This window comes from Condylura cristata, unplaced genomic scaffold, assembly GCF_000260355.1.
Source record: "Condylura cristata isolate star-nosed mole 26May11 unplaced genomic scaffold, ConCri1.0 scaffold00009, whole genome shotgun sequence".
In the NCBI taxonomy this organism is placed as follows: domain Eukaryota; kingdom Metazoa; phylum Chordata; class Mammalia; order Eulipotyphla; family Talpidae; genus Condylura; species Condylura cristata.
In genome coordinates, this window is record NW_004567110.1 from 30,930,330 (window position 1) to 30,948,577 (window position 18,248).

Below are 18,248 nucleotides of genomic sequence, written 5' to 3' on the forward strand. Positions count from 1 at the left end.
CTACGTTTGCATCTCTCTCTTTAACACCTGGAAATCGCTAACGTTTGGGCAGAGTACTTAACTGCACCTTCACAGCAAACCTGTAGACTCGGAACTTTGTTCCTGAAGCTCTTGGTTCCGGGGGGTGGCGGTGCCGTAGACTAGCCTGTGAGCTTGCGCACTAGCGCCGACTCTCGGGACTGGCAGGCGCGCTGACCGGCCCCGCCTTTCTTCGCCTGACAACGGGAAGCCAACGGGACTCGGGGCGCGTGCGCAGTGTGTCCGGGTGCCGGGGCGGTGGGTTACGCTTGGAGAGCGCATGGGCAGACAAACTGTACGTCCGTTTGTCCGGAGCCGAGGGGAGAGTGGGCGCCATCTTCTAGGCTCACTGAGCGCTTTGCCTGTTCTGCGGCGGCTGACGCTACGGAGTGTCCCCCGCCCCCGGCCTTGTGTGTCCGACTCGGCAGCAGTGGTGTGTGCTTATTGCCAAGTGCGGAGCAGTTACCCTTGGGGCGTCGGGGCTGGGGAGTGGTTGGCGCTGGGAACGCAAGAACGGGCAAAGGCGGGGCCGGCGGCCGCGCCAGGAGTTAGCGCAGATTCTGCCGTTAGGGCACCCCCTTGCCTTGCTAAACACCTACTCGCCCGTCTGTCTCCATGTGGTGGTGTGTGTGCGCTGCCCAGTCTTCTTGACAGTGGAGCGTTCCAAGGATTTCATAGGTATCTATTTTTTTCCTTTGCTATGTCATCGTAGTCAGGTTTGGTAGAAAAGCACTGCAGGCCGGGCTCGGTAGATTTGCGAAGGGCCAAAGCGCTTCAGTGAGGTTTGGGAGCGCTTCACCCACGGCGAGGTTGGGTGGAATGTTTGCCCTTGGGACGGCGTAACGGAAAGGCGCGGAGGTTGGGCGGTCCAGGTTAATTTGAAGGCTGCGTTGACTGAAGGTCCGGAGACGGCATCGGATCCCACGTAGCAACTTTGGCCTGGCGCGAAAGAAGGAAGCTCTGATCCCTGGGAGTATGGACAAAAGCCGTGGGCAGTAGAAACGAATCTTCGGATGCTCCCCGTTTGAGGATGATGGATGTTATGGGAAACCCGTTGCCTTGTGGATTCGTCTTCCATCTGCAGTTCCTCTTGGGGACTATGGCTCTCTGTCGACAAGCCTTTGGTTTTTCTTTTAATAATCTACATTATAAAGAGTCAAAAGGCAGCTCGTCATAAGAGATAATTGTGGACTGGGGTAGATTATTTTCTGCGGGGGACACAAATGCGTTTAGACTCTTATCATAACTTGAGTTTTAGGACGCAGTCGTATTTTTCTCTCCACTAATTCTGGAAATGACTTGTTATTCTCTAGTTAAAATCAAACAGATCTGAGATGATACCTATTTAAATTCAGCGGTCTTCCCGTTTTCTGCTTTTACGTAATCTTTACTGATAATGATCAAGTGGGATGAATGGTCGGATTAAATCAAAACTACTTAGTGAGTTTATTAATAAGTACCTGTCCTTAAATAAGCCTGTAAGGACCTACTTCCTTTTCCCCATAGGTTTAAAGACCTAACAGACACAGTCACAAAAATAATTTGCATTCCTAAGTAGGAATATTTTTAGTTCAGACTACTTTAGGGTATTTTGTGTGTTGTTCTAGAATGGATTTTCTGGGGGAATTTGCTTAAGGAAAGAACGGACCCATAGGAAAGGCAATCAGTTTGAGAGCTGGTCTTTTCTGTAGATGGTTTCAAGGTGTGTTGTGGAAGGATAAATGGTATATTATGGTACTTTGTTAAGGGCAAAGACAATTTAAACATTAGTTACATTTAACTGTCACAAATAGGACTTTTTTTTTTTAAGATTTATTTATTTATTCATACAGAACTGGGGTATAGGCCAGAGATGCTAGTTACATTTAACTGTCACAAATAGGACTTTTTTTTTTTTTAAGATTGATTTATTTATTCATACAGAACTGGGGTACAGGCCAGAGATGCGGAGGGTGAGAGGATACACCAGAGACAGAGTGGGGAGCAGAACACGCAGATCGATGACGAAGTACACTGCTGAAGGGAGCAGCGGGCGGGTCAGGAGAGGTCTGCCACGCCATGTGGTCACCTCTGGGGCAGGCAGGAATCGAACTCATGTGGAAGAAGAATAAGAATCTAAATGCTGTGCTTTAACCTGCTGTGCCTCCAGGGAGGGCCAGGACTTTTTTTTATAGTAGTCTCCTTGAATTGGAATTCATGAGATGTGTACTCTTGTACTCCTGAGATTTGTACTCTTAATTAAAACATTATTTTAAAATGTGGTGGTTAAGGAGGATAACTTAATAGAAATTTTTAAATTTGACATATATTCATTCCTTGAAACAGTTTCTAACTTTTCTTGTAGATACATTATGTTCATAGGACATATTTCTGCTACATTTATAAACAAGATGTTTAGTAGTGGCAAATGATGGGTATCTTATACTACTTTCTAAATATTTTAAAAGCCAAAAAAGGGCAAAGCAGTTTGCATAGGTTAAGAGTCCTGAAATTTAAATGTGAATAATTATTTCAGAAGCCATTAATAGGTTTTGTTACAATGTAGCTGGGGATATTGGTTTGTTGCAGGAACTAAGCTTATACTCGGATTTTATTTTTTGGTATTTTTTTTTTGCATTTTTAATTTTATTTTATAATAGTTTTATTTTTATATCATTTTGTGCCTTTCCGGTCTCAGTTGTAATCCCCATGGACGTGCCATCACCATAGTTCAGTGCTCTTACCATGCTCTACCCCCCACCCATTAGTATTAGTTTTTTTTAATAATTTTTTTTTAGAATTTCTTTTTATGTTCAGAACAATATGAGCAAAAGGTATAGAAACTTCCCTTATACCTCACCTTCCATACATGTATCCTAAAAGTATTTTAGTAGTAACCTAATTAGTATGTTTGTTATCAATATCACATTAATAATAATGCACATGTAGAATATGCCAAATAATTTATAGATATATGCTAATTTAGCTTACATTTTAAAAAATATAGTTTATGAGCCTTTTTCCAAGGAAATGAAACCTTGCTGACCTAAAAATATTATGTGGAGAAGTGTTGTGTGTAAGTTCTGAGTTGAAATATTCATGTGCACATGGAGAATGTAAAAATTATAATTTTTTGCAGATTTTAAACAATTACATAGTAACACTACATTAAATATTGTTATCTTGGATATCTAAAAGTGTTAGATGTAAGTTTGTTAAATATTAAGTTGAGCTTTTTCTATAGTTAACACAGTAATCCCCAGATATTCCAATTTAATATATTTTTACTTTTCTACATTTTCACTGTGTTTCCTCAGCAGAATGTAGACAGTTGTTTGAGTGACATTAAATTTTATATTTATCTCAACTTTTTTTGGTTTGGCTTGAGGTAGTTCATTAGTAACTTAAAGTTGTTTGATAAAGAGTAGTAGTAGCTGAGATTTTTGAGTATAGGGCTATTTTAGTATATGCCTTACTTATAATGGAGCCAGCAAATTTGGTTTGTTTGGAAGTGTGAGGTGTATGTGTAGAACATAAAGCTATATACAGATAGTAGCCATGGGTTTGGATTTATTGCTTTAAAAATTGGTTTTTGAATTTAAAGCTTTAGTGTTTTGCTTAATTGTATCAGTTGAATGGTTGCCTTAATTTGATTTGATCTTGTGTTTGAAAAGGAAAATGGCAAGTGAACTACTGATAGATGTTAGGTTTTTTCAGTGGTGGAGGTGATAGGATTTGGCAGTTTTGGTGCTCTCAGGTTTTGAGTTTACTTTTTTTAAGTGGATATAATATTTGTACAAAGTGGAATACATAGAATTTCAGGACAGAACTCATCTTGATAAAATTTGTACATCCATGTAACATCTACTCCAGTCAAAATACTTAACATTTCCTTCATCCCTCCGCACATACCAATTCCAATCAAGGAATTTACAGTTTTAGGTAGGTTTTTTTCTCTTTTTTTTAAAAAAAAATTGCAGATGTCTGCTTGGAATATGTACCTCTTCCGTGCTGAAGATTAATTTCCCTTGGAACAAAGACCATTTGTAATGCCCATAGTTGGGATTTTTTGTACTGCTTCACTTTTTATAAGTAATTCTGAGGCGAGTATCATAATCTGGCGTTGTTTAAGATTAATTACAGATCCAAGGATTAATTATATTTCATTTTCTTTCCACAGTTAAGTTGCTTTTACAGAATTAACAGGTCTCCAAGAAATAAAAAAATAAAAAGGTAAGGTTTTTCACAGAGACTTGGAAAAAAAAGTAAATTAGTATAGTACATCTAGGTACACATGGATTCTGTACCCTATGTCTGGTCAGTGATGCATTAGTGGGAGGCAATTTATTATGAGCAGAAATTGTATACTGACCGTAGATGGCTTTTCTAAATTTGTAAAATTTATTGTGGTTGGTAAAATACTTTAATACACAAAGTAAGTTTCAATAGAAGATATGTTTCTAAGTGAGTCTGAAAATAGTTTGGTCTTGTTGTGAAGGAGCACTTGGCAGACTTAAAGATTTACTATTTTCGATACTCATACTGTATGGAATAGGTGATATGAAATGTTTCGTCAAGGTAGTTGGTTTATTTGTATGTTTAGATGGGAGTTTTTTAAAAAGAATTTTGAAAAATGTGAACTTATCTTGCTTTCATTTATAAAAGCTGAAGGTAGGAATCAAGTAATTTTAGCTAAATTTGGGATAAGGTACTTCAAAAATAAGACTTGCTATTATGTGTACCTTTTTGTCTACAGGTCATTATTGCTGTGGTTTGAGCTCAGCATGGCTGTAGTCATCCGTTTACTGGGGCTTCCTTTTATTGCGGGGCCTGTGGATATTCGCCACTTCTTCACGGGATTGACTATTCCTGATGGAGGAGTGCATATAATTGGAGGGGAAAAAGGGGAGGCTTTTATTATTTTTGCAACAGATGAAGATGCAAGACGTGCCATAAGTCGTTCAGGAAGGTTTATCAAGGATTCATCTGTAGAACTTTTTCTTAGTAGTAAGGCAGAAATGCAGAAGACTATAGAAATGAAAAGAACTGATCGCATAGGAAGAAAGAGACCAGGATCTGGGGCATCAAGGGCTGGCAGCTTATCTAATTTTGTTGAAGATATTAAGAAAGAAACAAGTAATTCTGGATATGACTCTTCAGTTAATCAAGATGATGGGTTTCATACCAATGGTACAGGACATGGTGATTTAAGGCCAAGAAAGACACGGCCATTGAAGGCTGAGAATCCTTATTTGTTTCTACGAGGTTTGCCTTACTTAGTGAATGAAGATGATGTACGTGTCTTTTTCTCTGGTTTGTGTGTGGATGGAGTAATTTTCTTAAAACATCACGATGGCCGAAATAATGGTGATGCCATAGTAAAATTTGCTTCTTGTGTTGATGCTTCAGGTGGTCTTAAATGTCATAGAAGTTTTATGGGTTCAAGATTTATAGAAGTAATGCAAGGCTCAGAACAACAGTGGATTGAGTTTGGTGGTAATGCAATTAAGGAGGGTGACATGCCTTTGAGAACTGAAGAACATTCTCCACCAAGAGGAGTTAATGATAGGCATTTTGGGAAACGATCTCGTTCAAAATCTCCCAGAAGAACACGTTCTCGTTCTCCTTTTGGATTTTATGTTCATTTAAAAAATTTGTCCCTGGGTATTAACAAAAGAGATTTAAAAAATTTCTTTAGAGATACTGATCTGTCCAGTGAACAGATTAAGTTTTTGTATAAAGATGAAAGAAGAACAAGATATGCCTTTGTGATGTTCAAGACTCAGAAAGACTATAACACTGCTCTGGGTTTACATAAGACTGTTTTACAGTATCGTCCAGTTCATATCGATCCAGTTTCTAGAAAACAAGTGCTGAAGCTCATTGCATGTTACGAAAAGAAAAGACCACCTTCAATAGGGAAAGAGAGGCTTGGACATGTTTCTGAGAAATACTGTCAAGAAGGCCACTCTGGCCAGAAGCTGTGCATATATATAAGAAATTTCCCATTTGATGTTACAAAAATTGAAGTACAGAAGTTCTTTGCAGATTTTTCTCTTGCTGAAGATGACATTTACCTGCTTTATGATGACAAAGGAGTTGGTCTTGGAGAAGCACTGGTGAAATTCAGAACAGAAGAACAGGCCATGAAAGCTGAACGGTTAAATCGCCGAAGATTCTTGGGGACAGAGGTATTATTGAGACTTATATCTGAAGCACAAATGCAGGAGTTTGGTGTAAATTTTCCTTTGATGTCCAGTGAAAGGATGCAAGGTCATTCACAGTCTTGTGATAGAGAGGACCATTTTCATTCATTTGACTCAAATGATCCACCAATATACTCAGTTGGGCCTTCTGAAAACGTGAGGCGTCAGCAAGAGGACTTGAGACACATGGATAATTTCAAGCATCCCCATCCTGATAGGCGTGCTCCGGAAGACTTTAGACATTCCCCAGAGGATTTCAGGTGCCCCTGGGAGGAGGACTTCAGGCGCCCTTGGGAGGAGGACTTCAGGCGTTCCCGGGAGGAGGACTTCAGGCGCCCTCGGGAGGACGACTTCAGGCGCCCTCGGGAGGACGACTTCAGGCATTCTTGGGAAGAGGACTTTAGGTACTCACCGGAGGAGGACTTCAGGCACTCACCGGAGGAGGACTTCAGACACCCTCGGGAGGAAGGTTGGAGGCGACCACCTGAGGAGGATTTTCGGCGGCCTTCCAAAGAGGACTTTAGGCGACCCATGGAGGACTGGAGGCGACCTGCCGAGGGAGACTTTAGGCGGCTACCTGAGGAAGACTGGAGGCGGCCATTTGAGGAGGATTTCAGGCGTCATCCACAGGGGGAATGGAGGAGACAACCTGAGGAAGACTATAGGCGGCAGCCTGAGGAAGACTTCAGGCGTTCCCCGGAAGAAGACTTCAGGCGGCCACCCCAGGAACATTTCAGGCGTCCACCTCCAGAACACTTCAGGAGGCCGCCTCAGGAGCACTTTCGGCGACCCCCCCAAGAGCACTTCCGGCGGCCAGGTCCGGAGCATTTTCGGCGACCACCTCAGGAACATTTCAGACGGCCACCACAGGAACATTTCAGGCGACCCCGAGAGGAAGATTTCAGGCACCCACCAGATGAAGATTTTAGGGGTCCCCGTGATGAAGATTTTAGGCACCCACCTGATGAGGACTTCAGGAGCCACCAGGAGGAAGATTTTAGATGCCATTCTGATGAGGACTTAAGGAGGATCCCTGAGGAAGATCTCAGGGAAACTTCAGAGGAAGACCCTAGACTTCCTGACAACCTTAGACCCCCTGGGGAAGAGTTTCGGAGTCCACCTGATAATTTTAGAAGTCATCGTCCTGTTGTGAATTTTGGTCACCCAGAAGGTGGCAAGTTTGATTTTGGAAAGCGTAATATGGGAAGTTTTCCTGAAGGGAGATTTATGCCTGATCCAAAATTAAATAGTTCAAGTAGAGTAACTCCTATTAAGATAATGAATCTTCCATTTAAAGCTAATGTTAATGAAATTCTAGACTTTTTCCATGGTTATAGAATCATTCCTGATTCTATTTCAATACAGTATAATGAGCAAGGTTTACCGACAGGGGAAGCCATTGTTGCTATGATAAACTACAATGAAGCTATGGCTGCTATTAAAGATCTAAATGATAGGCCAGTTGGTCCTCGCAAAGTTAAGTTAATTTTGCTCTAGAGAGTATTTCTAAGTTCAGAATTAACTTCCTCACAGTATTGATTCAGTAAAATGCATTTATGTTCTTAAAAGGTGTTTTTTTTTTAAATTAATGAAGAAACCATTTTATTTTGATCTGTGAGTAGAACAAATGTAAATAGTAGAATGTGAATCTGGTTTTCTTTTGCCTGCAAATTGCCATTCATTTTTTCTAATTTAAAATCATATATATATTTTTTCCTAGGGGAGAGAATTCCCTGGGTTCATAAATTTTTGTTGATTCCTCAAGACTTGTGTAAAGTAAACTGTATTTGGGGAGCATAAATTTTATATTTGCTTTTGTTTCCATTCTGTAGTTTACATTTTTTATTCAAACTGTATTAGGAAATGGTCAGTGACTATTGTTCAGGTTTAGCATTTTATTGCTATTGCCTGCAAATTAATGCCCTCTTCCTTGTCTTGAAATATTACTATGTTAAACCTCCTGTTAACTATATAATACAAAATGGACGGACTGTGAACTTAAAGTTTACGTATGTAAAAAGCTGAGGAGATTCTTAAAGTTTCCATGTTCTTAACTTGCAGAGTTTTATAAAAATAAAAAAGATTACAACTGAATAGACCAACTAAGTAACTGTACTTGTATTTATAAAAAACAAAAAGGAATTGCAGCTTCTTTTATAATGATTTTCAACAACTATAAACAATATTTACGATTGATGGGACCAAATATCCTATAGTACATTATTAGTAGAGTGCTGTATATACTTCCATGGTTTCTTCAACATCTCATCAACCAAATTTGTAAGATTAACTTAAATACTTAAGTAAAAAAATAAGGATGCAATTATAGGTTTAAGGACACTTAACAGGCTTGTGCTGGGAAGAATGTGACAGATGGATATAGTTATATAGTTAGGAATAATTCACTGATAATTCATATAACTTAAAAACAATTAGGCTCTCATTGTTTACTTTCTGAAACTGTATCCAGTTAGTTTTTTTTTTTACCCAATAACTTAAATATAATTCTTTTGTTGTTGAATTTTGACTTCTTTGCATCAACATTTAATGTAGACATTTTGTAAATACTGGATTTAATTTTCTGTATCCCTAATACGGTTAACATTTACTGGGCGCTTACTACATGCCAATACAGTTATAAGCACTTTACATGCATATTCTCAATCTTAATATTCCCCCCAAAGCATTATTTACCTCTATTTCACAACAAGATAATAATGTTTAGATCGGTTAAGTAATTTGCATAAAGTTATTTAGTAAATTGTGGAGCCAATTTCAACCCAGACAGACCATTGACATCCTTTTATGCTCCTAATTTTGTTAGTGTTATTAAGACAATGCTAAAAATATTTTTTAAGAATAAAATATACCTTCTTACTTCCACTATTTTAAAAGTAGCATTAAAAAAAGTAAATTTACTATGCTCTAGCATTATTAGTAAAAGACAAAGTAAGTTTTAAAGTTTTTATATATTCAGGTTTCTCTTCTATACTAACGTGTGTGTGTATATTTGTATACAAATTTACACACACACACTTCTAATTGAAAATTGTTTATTAAACATGATTTGACTTTGATATTTTATAGTTTACTTAAAAGTTAATTTTCCTCAATGCTGTTATCCAGAAATTTCCCAAATTGAGCAAATAGGAATAAAATTTGAATTCATATTTGATAATAGGATTTTGCAGAAGTAGGATACTCTGTCAGTCAATTAGCACTATAAATACTTTGGACTGTTTTTCAGTGATTTAAGGAAGCCTACGAGAAGTCAACCAAAATTTGTTTTTATAACATATATCACTTCATAGTATGAGTAAACTGGTAAGTTTGGTTCAAAAAGCTACTTCAGTATGGTTCTTTAAACTAGGAAGCTTACAAATAACTAGGAAAATGAATCATAACCAAACCAACAATATGAATCAGTAGGAATAAATACTCTAAATGCTTAATGATTATATAGATGGTTCATTTGATCAGCCCTTTGAAGGATATATAGAAGACTTAGAGGAGTTTTTTTCAAGTGTCATGCTGATAGGAAGTTTACAGTGAAGTAGCACTATGTGGAAATGTTGCTCAAACTAGGCTAGTGTGGGATGATGGTAGATAAAACACTGACTTTTTATTTTGGTAAAACACTCACTTTTTATTTTGGCTATAAAATTAATGGCTTGATCCTTTCAAACTTGTAAACTAGCTTCTTACAGGGTTCTGTTGATTGGGAGACTTTTTTTCACATCTTCCAACTATGCCTTCAGTATAATATTGATCACTAAAAGTGGCCACAGTAGGAGTATTTACACCATGTAAATTTGCAGCTCAGTTTATTGAGGGCATTTTCCACCCTAGAAAACCAGTTTGCCAGTACACTGTCAATTTCAAATAACATAAGAGAACATTGTATTAGATGCTTACACACCCAGGTTAGTAATTATCATTTCATATCCAGTTTGTTTGCCTATCAGGTATACCATGGGTATAATTGGGTATCTAGTTTAATACTCATGGTATTTTAATTATGGTAGAGACAAATTTTTATCTGGAAGGTACCTGAAAAGCATAGATCAAGCTTAAAAAAATCTATAACCAAGGGAGAATGATTGTATTAGGAATGCTCTTCTATCACTGAGAAGGTATTTAAAACTGTCTTTTCCATCTATGCCTATAGTCAACCATCTTTGTATTAAATGTAAGCAATCACTGAGCTGCATTAGATAGTATATATTTGTGGTCTGTATTAATATATGAATTGACTAATTTTTTTCTCAATAACCCTGAATATTTTAGAGATTAGAAATGGAGACCAATATGTTAATAACTGGTCAGGTTGTTTGCTTTTTCTTTTTACAAGGAAGCTGGACGTTTTCACATTTTAAAATGTGTTTACATCTTAAATGATTATGTAAGTACCAATGTATTAGCCTTGATATTTTTTTCCTCTTGACTCATACCGTGAAAAAATAGTCATCTAGCTTTTTCAGAAAAGTTTGCCAGCCTACATCTGATCTATGAAGAAACTTAAGTTTACATTGTTATAAGTATTATGGTTAGTAATTTTTTTGACTTTAGAATATTTCTGAGGTTGGCAGAGCACACATTTTGTGTCAGAATTATTTGCTGTTTGCTTTACACCTCAGGCACTGTTTTAACTTTATAAGATAAGGCAATTGGTGCTTAAAAGGAGTGAATTGCTATAAGTAGCAAGAAAAATACTGTAACATTTTTCCTGCCTAACAACAATAACATCAAATTTAAATATTGAACAGATAAAAAAATGCAGTATCAGTTTTTTTAAGAGTATCCATATTTAGGGTTTTAAAAGTGTTTTGAGTATTAAAAGTACTGAAATAATTTTATCATGTCTTTTCTCAGGAAGGAGTGCTTTATTATGAACAGAATGATGAATGAGTCAAAACTTTCTAGAAAGTCTTTATTTTTCTGGTATAATTGCTTTTTGTGGTGATCCCAAAAATTTTTATAAATTTCATTATTTTTATATATTTGACTGGAACCCATAAAGTAACAGAAGTATAATTCCCCATCCAAAGAAATAAAAGTATCAGATATAATAAAATCAGATATAATGATTGAATTTTTTTTTATATTTTCAGGAATAAAAATGACTATGCTCTTAACAGAATGGCAGTTAAAAGTTTTAGTGAATTTGTAATGATTTGTGGTTTTCCATTTCCATGTTTTCTTAATATTCCACCAAATTACAACTTTTTAAGAATTGTAGAACCATTTATAATGTTTACTATGATAGCAGTTTAAAACCATAATCAGGCAGAATGTGGCTTGCTTTCTGAAGATAAAAGTTACATTCTTTGTATATTTATGAAACTGATATCCTAGCATCCCATTACCATAAAGATTGATTATTATGCTTTTGTTGCAAAGTAAATTTATGTATACTAATAGTGAAATGTTAGCATTTTGTAAAAGTGGGAAAATTAAAAGAAAAAAACTTGTTTTGCTTAAAGCTTTTACAGAATTAAAATTGTATTTATTTAAAAGGACTATTTAGAATCCTTTTCTGGTGATAAAAGCAGGGTATTTTAACTTAAAAGAAGCAAGTGGAATTATAAGAGTTTGCGGTTATTTGTCACCTGTTCAAGTAGGTATAGTACATTATTATGAAATACTTTTGAAATACATAATTAAAAAGGCGGAATAGTACAAAAACATACTACAAGGTAGGATATTGAAATGAATGACTAGAATGGTTGTTGAGTAATTAAACTTTCATTTTTTGGTCAGCATGAATTTCCTTTAATTTTCCATTTTCAGTAGAAACTTAATGTATCAAGTCTGTATAAAGTTTTAACAATTTAGTAATCCTGGATTCCAAACATTCAAGATGAAAATGGAAATTCAAGTTTACGTTAAGAAAATCAGGCTTCTTCTTCTGTAACGTCTAAGTCATCTTCATCCTCTTCTTCATCTTCTGCTTGTTGATCCTTTCTTAGTCGACAAGTGGATGCCTATTAAAAGTTAACACATTAAAAAAATACTTGAAAATATTTTTATAGGCTTTGTATCTACTTGTATGCTATTATAGGAAAAAAGAGACTATTACAGAAAAGTGTCCATATGTAAGAATTTTTAGTAATGTAAAAATTCCTTAAGAATTATTGTATTTAATGTTGAAAAATCAAAGTTTTTCACTCATCATGTTATTTTTTGAATAAAAATTTGAAATGAACCATTTGATTTCATTTGGATATCAATACCAATATTTCAATCACATAAAAGACTTTCAGTGCAAAGTATTAGTGTGAAAAATTGCTGAACTTAACTCACAAAAACAATCATCAAAGCAATGGCAAAACAATCACATAAAAGACTTTCAGTGCAAAGTATTAGTGTGAAAAATTGCTGAAGTTAATAACTCACAAAAACAATCATCAAAGCAATGGCAAAAATAAAAGAATACTTCAACTTGTGCAGCTGAAATACTAAAAAAATAGTGTGATTTAAATAGAATGAGTTAAGAAACTTAGACTTTAGGTGTGATATTACCATTTGGCTCATCTTGTCTCCATGCTTTTTTGAGGGTGAATTATAACTGCAGGGGACATTTGACAATGTCTGAAGACAGTTTGATAATCACAAATGGGCATGTGTGCTATTGACATCTTTTGGGCAGAGGCTAGACATTTGCACAACATCTATACAATGCACAAGACAGAACAATGCTTAAGAAAGAACAATGCTTACTCTTCCTTTGACAAGCTATTTGGCTCAAAGTCCACAGTGCTAAGGTTCAGGAACCCTGGGATATTGTATGAAGTGTTAGCTTAGGGAAATAGAAGGGAAACAATTTCAAAGGAGCAGCTCGTTTCTTTCATGTATGTCTTCTAGCTCACCTGTCCTGTTCCAGACAGACACTTAGCTGACAGTGATCTCTGAAGAGGTGACTTCGAATTTGCTCTTACAATATCTAAACGAGATGAATAATCTGGTGGGTACAGAGAATTTCGGAATACCTGTTGCAAGGATAAGATATCTTAAACAGCTGAAAAGTAGAAAGTTGTGTTCAGTTCATCTCATAAATAAAACTTCAATTATTTTAAATTTAAAATAAAAAAAAAGGTTTTAGTTTGAAAGAGCACAGTTAAAATATTCTTTTTGAACTGTGTAAGATGATGATGGGCCCTGAAATAGTCACTTAAGAGCTTTTGCTGGGTAAATATGAAATTCTTACACTCGAAGGGAATGTAGGTGACTAAGGAGGCTTTAAGTGATACCTTTGATTATTTCTGTTCTGCCTATCCTCAAATTTTACCACTTTTCCTTTTATATATTTCTCTGAGAGAGCTTATCATGCAGTGTTTAATGTCACCCTTCAAATGGTTCTCTGTATACTTTTTTTTAAACAAAGATTTATTTATGCATAAATAACAACTGGGGTACAGACCAGAGGTGCAGGGGCAGTGAGAGGATTCACCAGAGTGGGGAACAGAACAGGCTGATTGATGAAGTACACTGCTGAAGGGAGCAGCAGCGGGTCAGGAGAGGTGTGACATGCCAGGTGGGTCACCTCTCTGGCCTCACCAGAGTGTGGGGAAGTTGATACTCAATTTATCATACAACCTTGAGACCTTTAGTTGTTCATGAAATCTTGCTTCTTACAAATTGCTTAGCTAGCTGATGAGGACTGGTTGTAACAGTTGTGCTTGCCTCAAGAATTAAAAAAAAAAAAAAAAAGGCAGTGTGACAAGATATTGATGGCCTCTGGAGTGAAAAGGAAAATCTTGGGGGCCAAAAGGCTTGAAGGAACTTTAGTATTAGTTTACTAGTGAATACATGGCATGTCAAGGATGTTAGAAAGTTGCTTTTACACCTATAAGGAAAGTTCCAGTGTTAGAGTGAAAGCACGGAATCAATTTTGAATCTGCTATTCTTAGTGCTGTGTTGTTACAGGAAATGTCCTGAAGAGCCATACTTCTGGCAATATAGTGTTGAGTGGGTTAAAAATACAGCATCTATACTCACACTTACGGGTTTGGGTCCCAGCTATGTTAGCTCTAGTTGCTCAGCTACTAGCTCTGAGAACTTTTGGGAAGTTTCTTAATCTCATGATGCCTGTATTTTTTATCCATTGCAATGAGGCATAGGTATTTTTATCAAAGTTAATGGGAGGATTATACTAACAAAATGCATAGTTCAGTAGCTGACTCTAATTGTTAAAATCATTTCTTATTTTACAAGTGACAGATAAAAGCTTGATAATGTTTTCTTAAAAAAGTAGGCCATGAAAAGGAATAAAAATTAAGAAATTTTAGAATTTGGAAGGAATGAGCATGTGGGAAGCCAACTATTGGTACCAGTGAGTAGAAATACCATGTATGTGTAACTGATAGAGCTGTGAAGTCATATTTTGGGATTGGGAAACCCATACATGTGCACCTTCCTAAATATGTACCCTTCACTTCAGTCAAGCTATAATATGGTTTTATTGAAAGAAATTTCCTGAAACTAGCTGAATAGCTGAAGAGAAGGCTGAGGGCATTACTTTATGAATAGATGTTAGTAAGAAAAGACAAATCTGGGAATCTTCAAACTTCTTGAATAGCAGTTAAATTCTCTCTCTTAAAATACAGATTTCTAGTTATGGCATGAGTGTCTATAGGCTTTTCAGTCAAGATAGCATTATTTCAAGTTTAGGTTTATTTATATTGTTTTACTAGTTATTAATTAACTCTTAGAACTTTACTATGGTTAAATGTGATAAGTTAAACAGAAAATCACAAAATTCAGGTATTTGGGAGTGCACAGATATATATAAGCCATTTTATTGCTCCAAGGTATTTTACCCACATAAACTAATGCTCTCAGAGTATTTTCATAGTAATAGAATTATGCTATTTAGACCTACCTCTAAATCTTCTTCTTCATCAATCTTTTGTATATTTTGGAAGGCAGCTGTGTAGACCTCCAAAGCTTTGCCATGAAATAACATTTCGATGGTGATAAATTCTGAAAATATATTCTGAAAAAGAAAACAATGACTGTAAACAATCATATAATTTGCTGTGTGAAGTTAGTAATTACCCCTTACTCTAATTTTGGCATTTTATGAAATACAGAAGTATCTGTTTTAACACAGGGCAAATAAAGTACAATATAGAATAAAAATAGTTACAAAGAAAATTTGCAGCATGTCACCATTCACTTTCCTTCTCCCTTTTCTAATCAGTTCTATTTATACAAATTGACATTTGTGATAAAAACAAGTTTGACTACAATGCATGCAATTAAGTATCCAGTATCTAGTACCTTATCAGATGATATGCAATTATTTTCTCCCGTTCCCATTTTTTTTCTTACATCTATTCATAAAATAATGCCCTTAGCCTTCTCTTCAGTTATTCAGCTGGTTCCAGGAAATTTATTTCAGTAAAACCATAAACAAGTTGGACTACAATGCATGCCATTAAGTTACTACTTTCCTGTATTAAGTTAGAGCAGTTCAGTTCTGAAACTGTTATTTGAGTAACTTCAACAGATCTTTGAAAGATAGAATGTTTTAGATAGGGATTCTATCATCTTATTTCTGAGTGTATGTTACTTGTATTCTCTAGCCACAAAGGAATTACATGGTCATAATGATATTCTTACAGGTGATAATGGCACTTATACATAGAACATTCTAGTTTATATGACTTGCCAGCATTACATGCTAGGATGTTGACACTTGGATCTGGATATACCCAATAGAAATGCAAATTTGTTTATTATAAAACTTACAAATATTTGTACCATTAATCATAGAAGTTAACAGGTACAAATGACCCAAGTGTTAACTGATGAATGGATAAACAAAATGTAATATCCATGTAATGGTATATTATTGATGCATAGCAAAGAATGAAATATTGATACATAATACATATGGGGAAACTTTGGAACATTAGCTAACTGAAAGAAGCTAGTTACAAAAATCATTATTTTATGATTCTATTCATATGAAATGTCCAGGATAGTCAAAACCACAGAGAGATGAAATTAAATGTTTTGACCTAGGGTATGAAGATGCAGTGAAGTAAAAGCTAAAGTATACTAGGTCTCACTTTGAGATGATAAGAATGTTCTAAAATTGAGTGGTAGTAGATAGCTGAACAAACTAAAAACCGTAGAGTTGTACATTCTAAATGGAATTTTAGGTGGTGCAATGGGTTAGGATGCAGCACTGCAAGCTAGCTACAGCAGCTTCAGTGCAAGTCCAATCCCTGGTCCTGGAGGTGACCCATATGGCATGGCAGACCTCTACTGACTGCCTGTGGCATCCCTCAGCAATGTACTTCATCGATCTGCCTGTTTTGCTCCCCACTCTGTCTCTGCTGATTCCTCTCACTGCCCCTGCACCTCTGTCTTGTATGAATAAATGTCTTTAAAAAAATGGAATTTTTGTAGTATATGGTTCCTTCTATTTTTATAAAAGGAGTTTCTTGTCTTTTTTTTCTTTTTGGTGACCACTGGGAGTCTTCCCTTTCCAGGACAAATACAGAGTAAAGCTTGGAAGCTCTCTCCTCTGTGTACCCTGCACAGGCAGTCCTCATTCCATGTGCTATTATTTCAGGGAATTAAAGCCAGCAGGAACTGTTGTTGGAATTATGTACTCACTTTCTTTGTCCAGTTTTATTAATTGTTGGTGTTCAGGAAATTAACAACACACGAAAAGTCAGCATGTAGGTGAACACTAGTGAGTAGGTACACAGTGCCATGTATAAAAAAAGCTGTAGGCATGAGAAATAGTGGTGGAGTGAGGCATCAGCCTCCTATCACTAAAGCCCTTCAGTGGCAATGGAATCAGGCATATACACCTCATGTCTCCATTTTCATGTTTCAGGTTAAAGCTATTTATTTTAATAACTTTCCTTCCTCTCTCCCTCAATTTAGAGAGGATGTCAGCGACTGCCTATACTCCAACACTTGGGGAATGTGTTTATTTCAGAGAAGCTCCCCTGAGTGGCAATCTACTATTACACAGCAGAGTGCAGAATGAATTAAGAGGCTTCTAATTTTTAAAAAGATTTATTTTTGTTTATGCATACAAGAGTTGGGATGTAGGCCAGAGGTGCAGGGGATGAGAGGATTCATCAGAAACAGTGTGGGGAGAAGACTAGGGGGGATCCACTGAGATACACTGCTGAGGGGAGCAGGAGGTGAGACAGGAGAGGTCTGCTGCGCCATGTGGGGTAGCTCCTTGGCCAGTGGCTGACAACAGCTTGGTAGTACTGTGTCTTTAACCCCTTTGCCACCATGAGGCCCCTGAATTAAGAGGCTTTTAAATTTTTTTTTATCTTCAGGATTACACCAGAAATCTTTGAGCTTGGTTATAAAAAAATGAAAGGTTTGAAATCTTTTTAATATATGATAGGGAGTTTTAAAAAAAAGTACAAATGAATGGATTTTTGTTTAATGGATTGTAGAAAAAAATGATATAAGTAACAAATGCAGCTTATTTTATTGATAATAAAACTTCTGAACGCAGGACTTTTTTTTGGTTAATAGTTATAAAATCACAAAAATACTTTTCTTTAAAGCTTAACCCAGGAAAATTTGCAGTGAACCAAAAGCATCTTTAGATGAGCTGTTTTCAACATCATAAGATGGTCATAAACAATTTTTAAAATCTTTCCAAGATGCCTATGAAAAAGTCACTAAAGACTTTCTGAGGTCCACAAGTCTACTGAAATGTTACAAAAAAAATAAAGGTGATGCTTACTGTGATACCAAATCACAGTGGATGCAAGTTTATATGTTTGACTACCATTATCCTACTTATTGATATTATGCAATTATTAGAAAGCTATGCTAAAAAGTTAATGATAGTATATTGCGATGGAAAGCACAGAACTTTAAAATACAGTATTGTTTTACAGCTCAGCTTTCGGCTAGTAACTGGGTAAGTTACTTTGTATTTTTGCATAATTTTTATTTAAAAATGTAGATAACATTACTTCATTCTTATGAAGTTGCTATAAAGTTTAACAGGTAATTTATGTTGGGGCTCTCCCTGGTGGCACAACAGGTTAG

General features: G+C 36.1%; 2 protein-coding genes across 3 annotated transcripts in view; one reads left to right on the forward strand and one right to left on the reverse strand.

The window, feature by feature from the left end:
* The first annotated feature begins 352 nt into the window (after nt 1-352).
* On the forward strand, nt 353-8,632 carry RBM12B (RNA binding motif protein 12B). 2 transcript variants are annotated; one of them, XM_012722827.1, is made up of 3 exons: nt 353-696; nt 4,178-4,230; nt 4,754-8,632. In XM_012722827.1, exon 3 carries the CDS (start codon nt 4,782-4,784, stop codon nt 7,698-7,700), a length of 2,919 nt encoding a protein of 972 aa, XP_012578281.1. In that variant the 5' UTR covers nt 353-696; nt 4,178-4,230; nt 4,754-4,781; the 3' UTR covers nt 7,701-8,632. The 2 variants fall into 2 exon arrangements, with proteins under 2 accessions (XP_012578281.1, XP_004679791.1); XM_004679734.2 differs by lacking the exon at nt 353-696 and having other exon boundaries at nt 4,129-4,230.
* Nucleotides 8,633-9,840: 1,208 nt separating this feature from the next.
* Nucleotides 9,841-18,248, reverse strand: part of FAM92A1 (family with sequence similarity 92, member A1) — an 18,279-nt gene continuing 9,871 nt past the window's right edge. The window contains exons 7-9 of the mRNA XM_004680015.2: nt 15,085-15,198; nt 13,073-13,192; nt 9,841-12,187 (exon numbers count right to left, since the gene is read on the reverse strand). Coding sequence (XP_004680072.1) covers nt 12,098-12,187; nt 13,073-13,192; nt 15,085-15,198 — 324 coding nt within the window. The 3' untranslated portion in view covers nt 9,841-12,097. The remainder of the gene's footprint in view (nt 12,188-13,072; nt 13,193-15,084; nt 15,199-18,248) is intronic.

What these genes read in the sequence shown, in the direction of transcription:
- RBM12B (XM_012722827.1), top strand. Translation starts at nt 4,782, where the DNA reads ATGGCTGTAGTCATCCGTTTACTGGGGCTTCCTTTTATTGCGGGGCCT.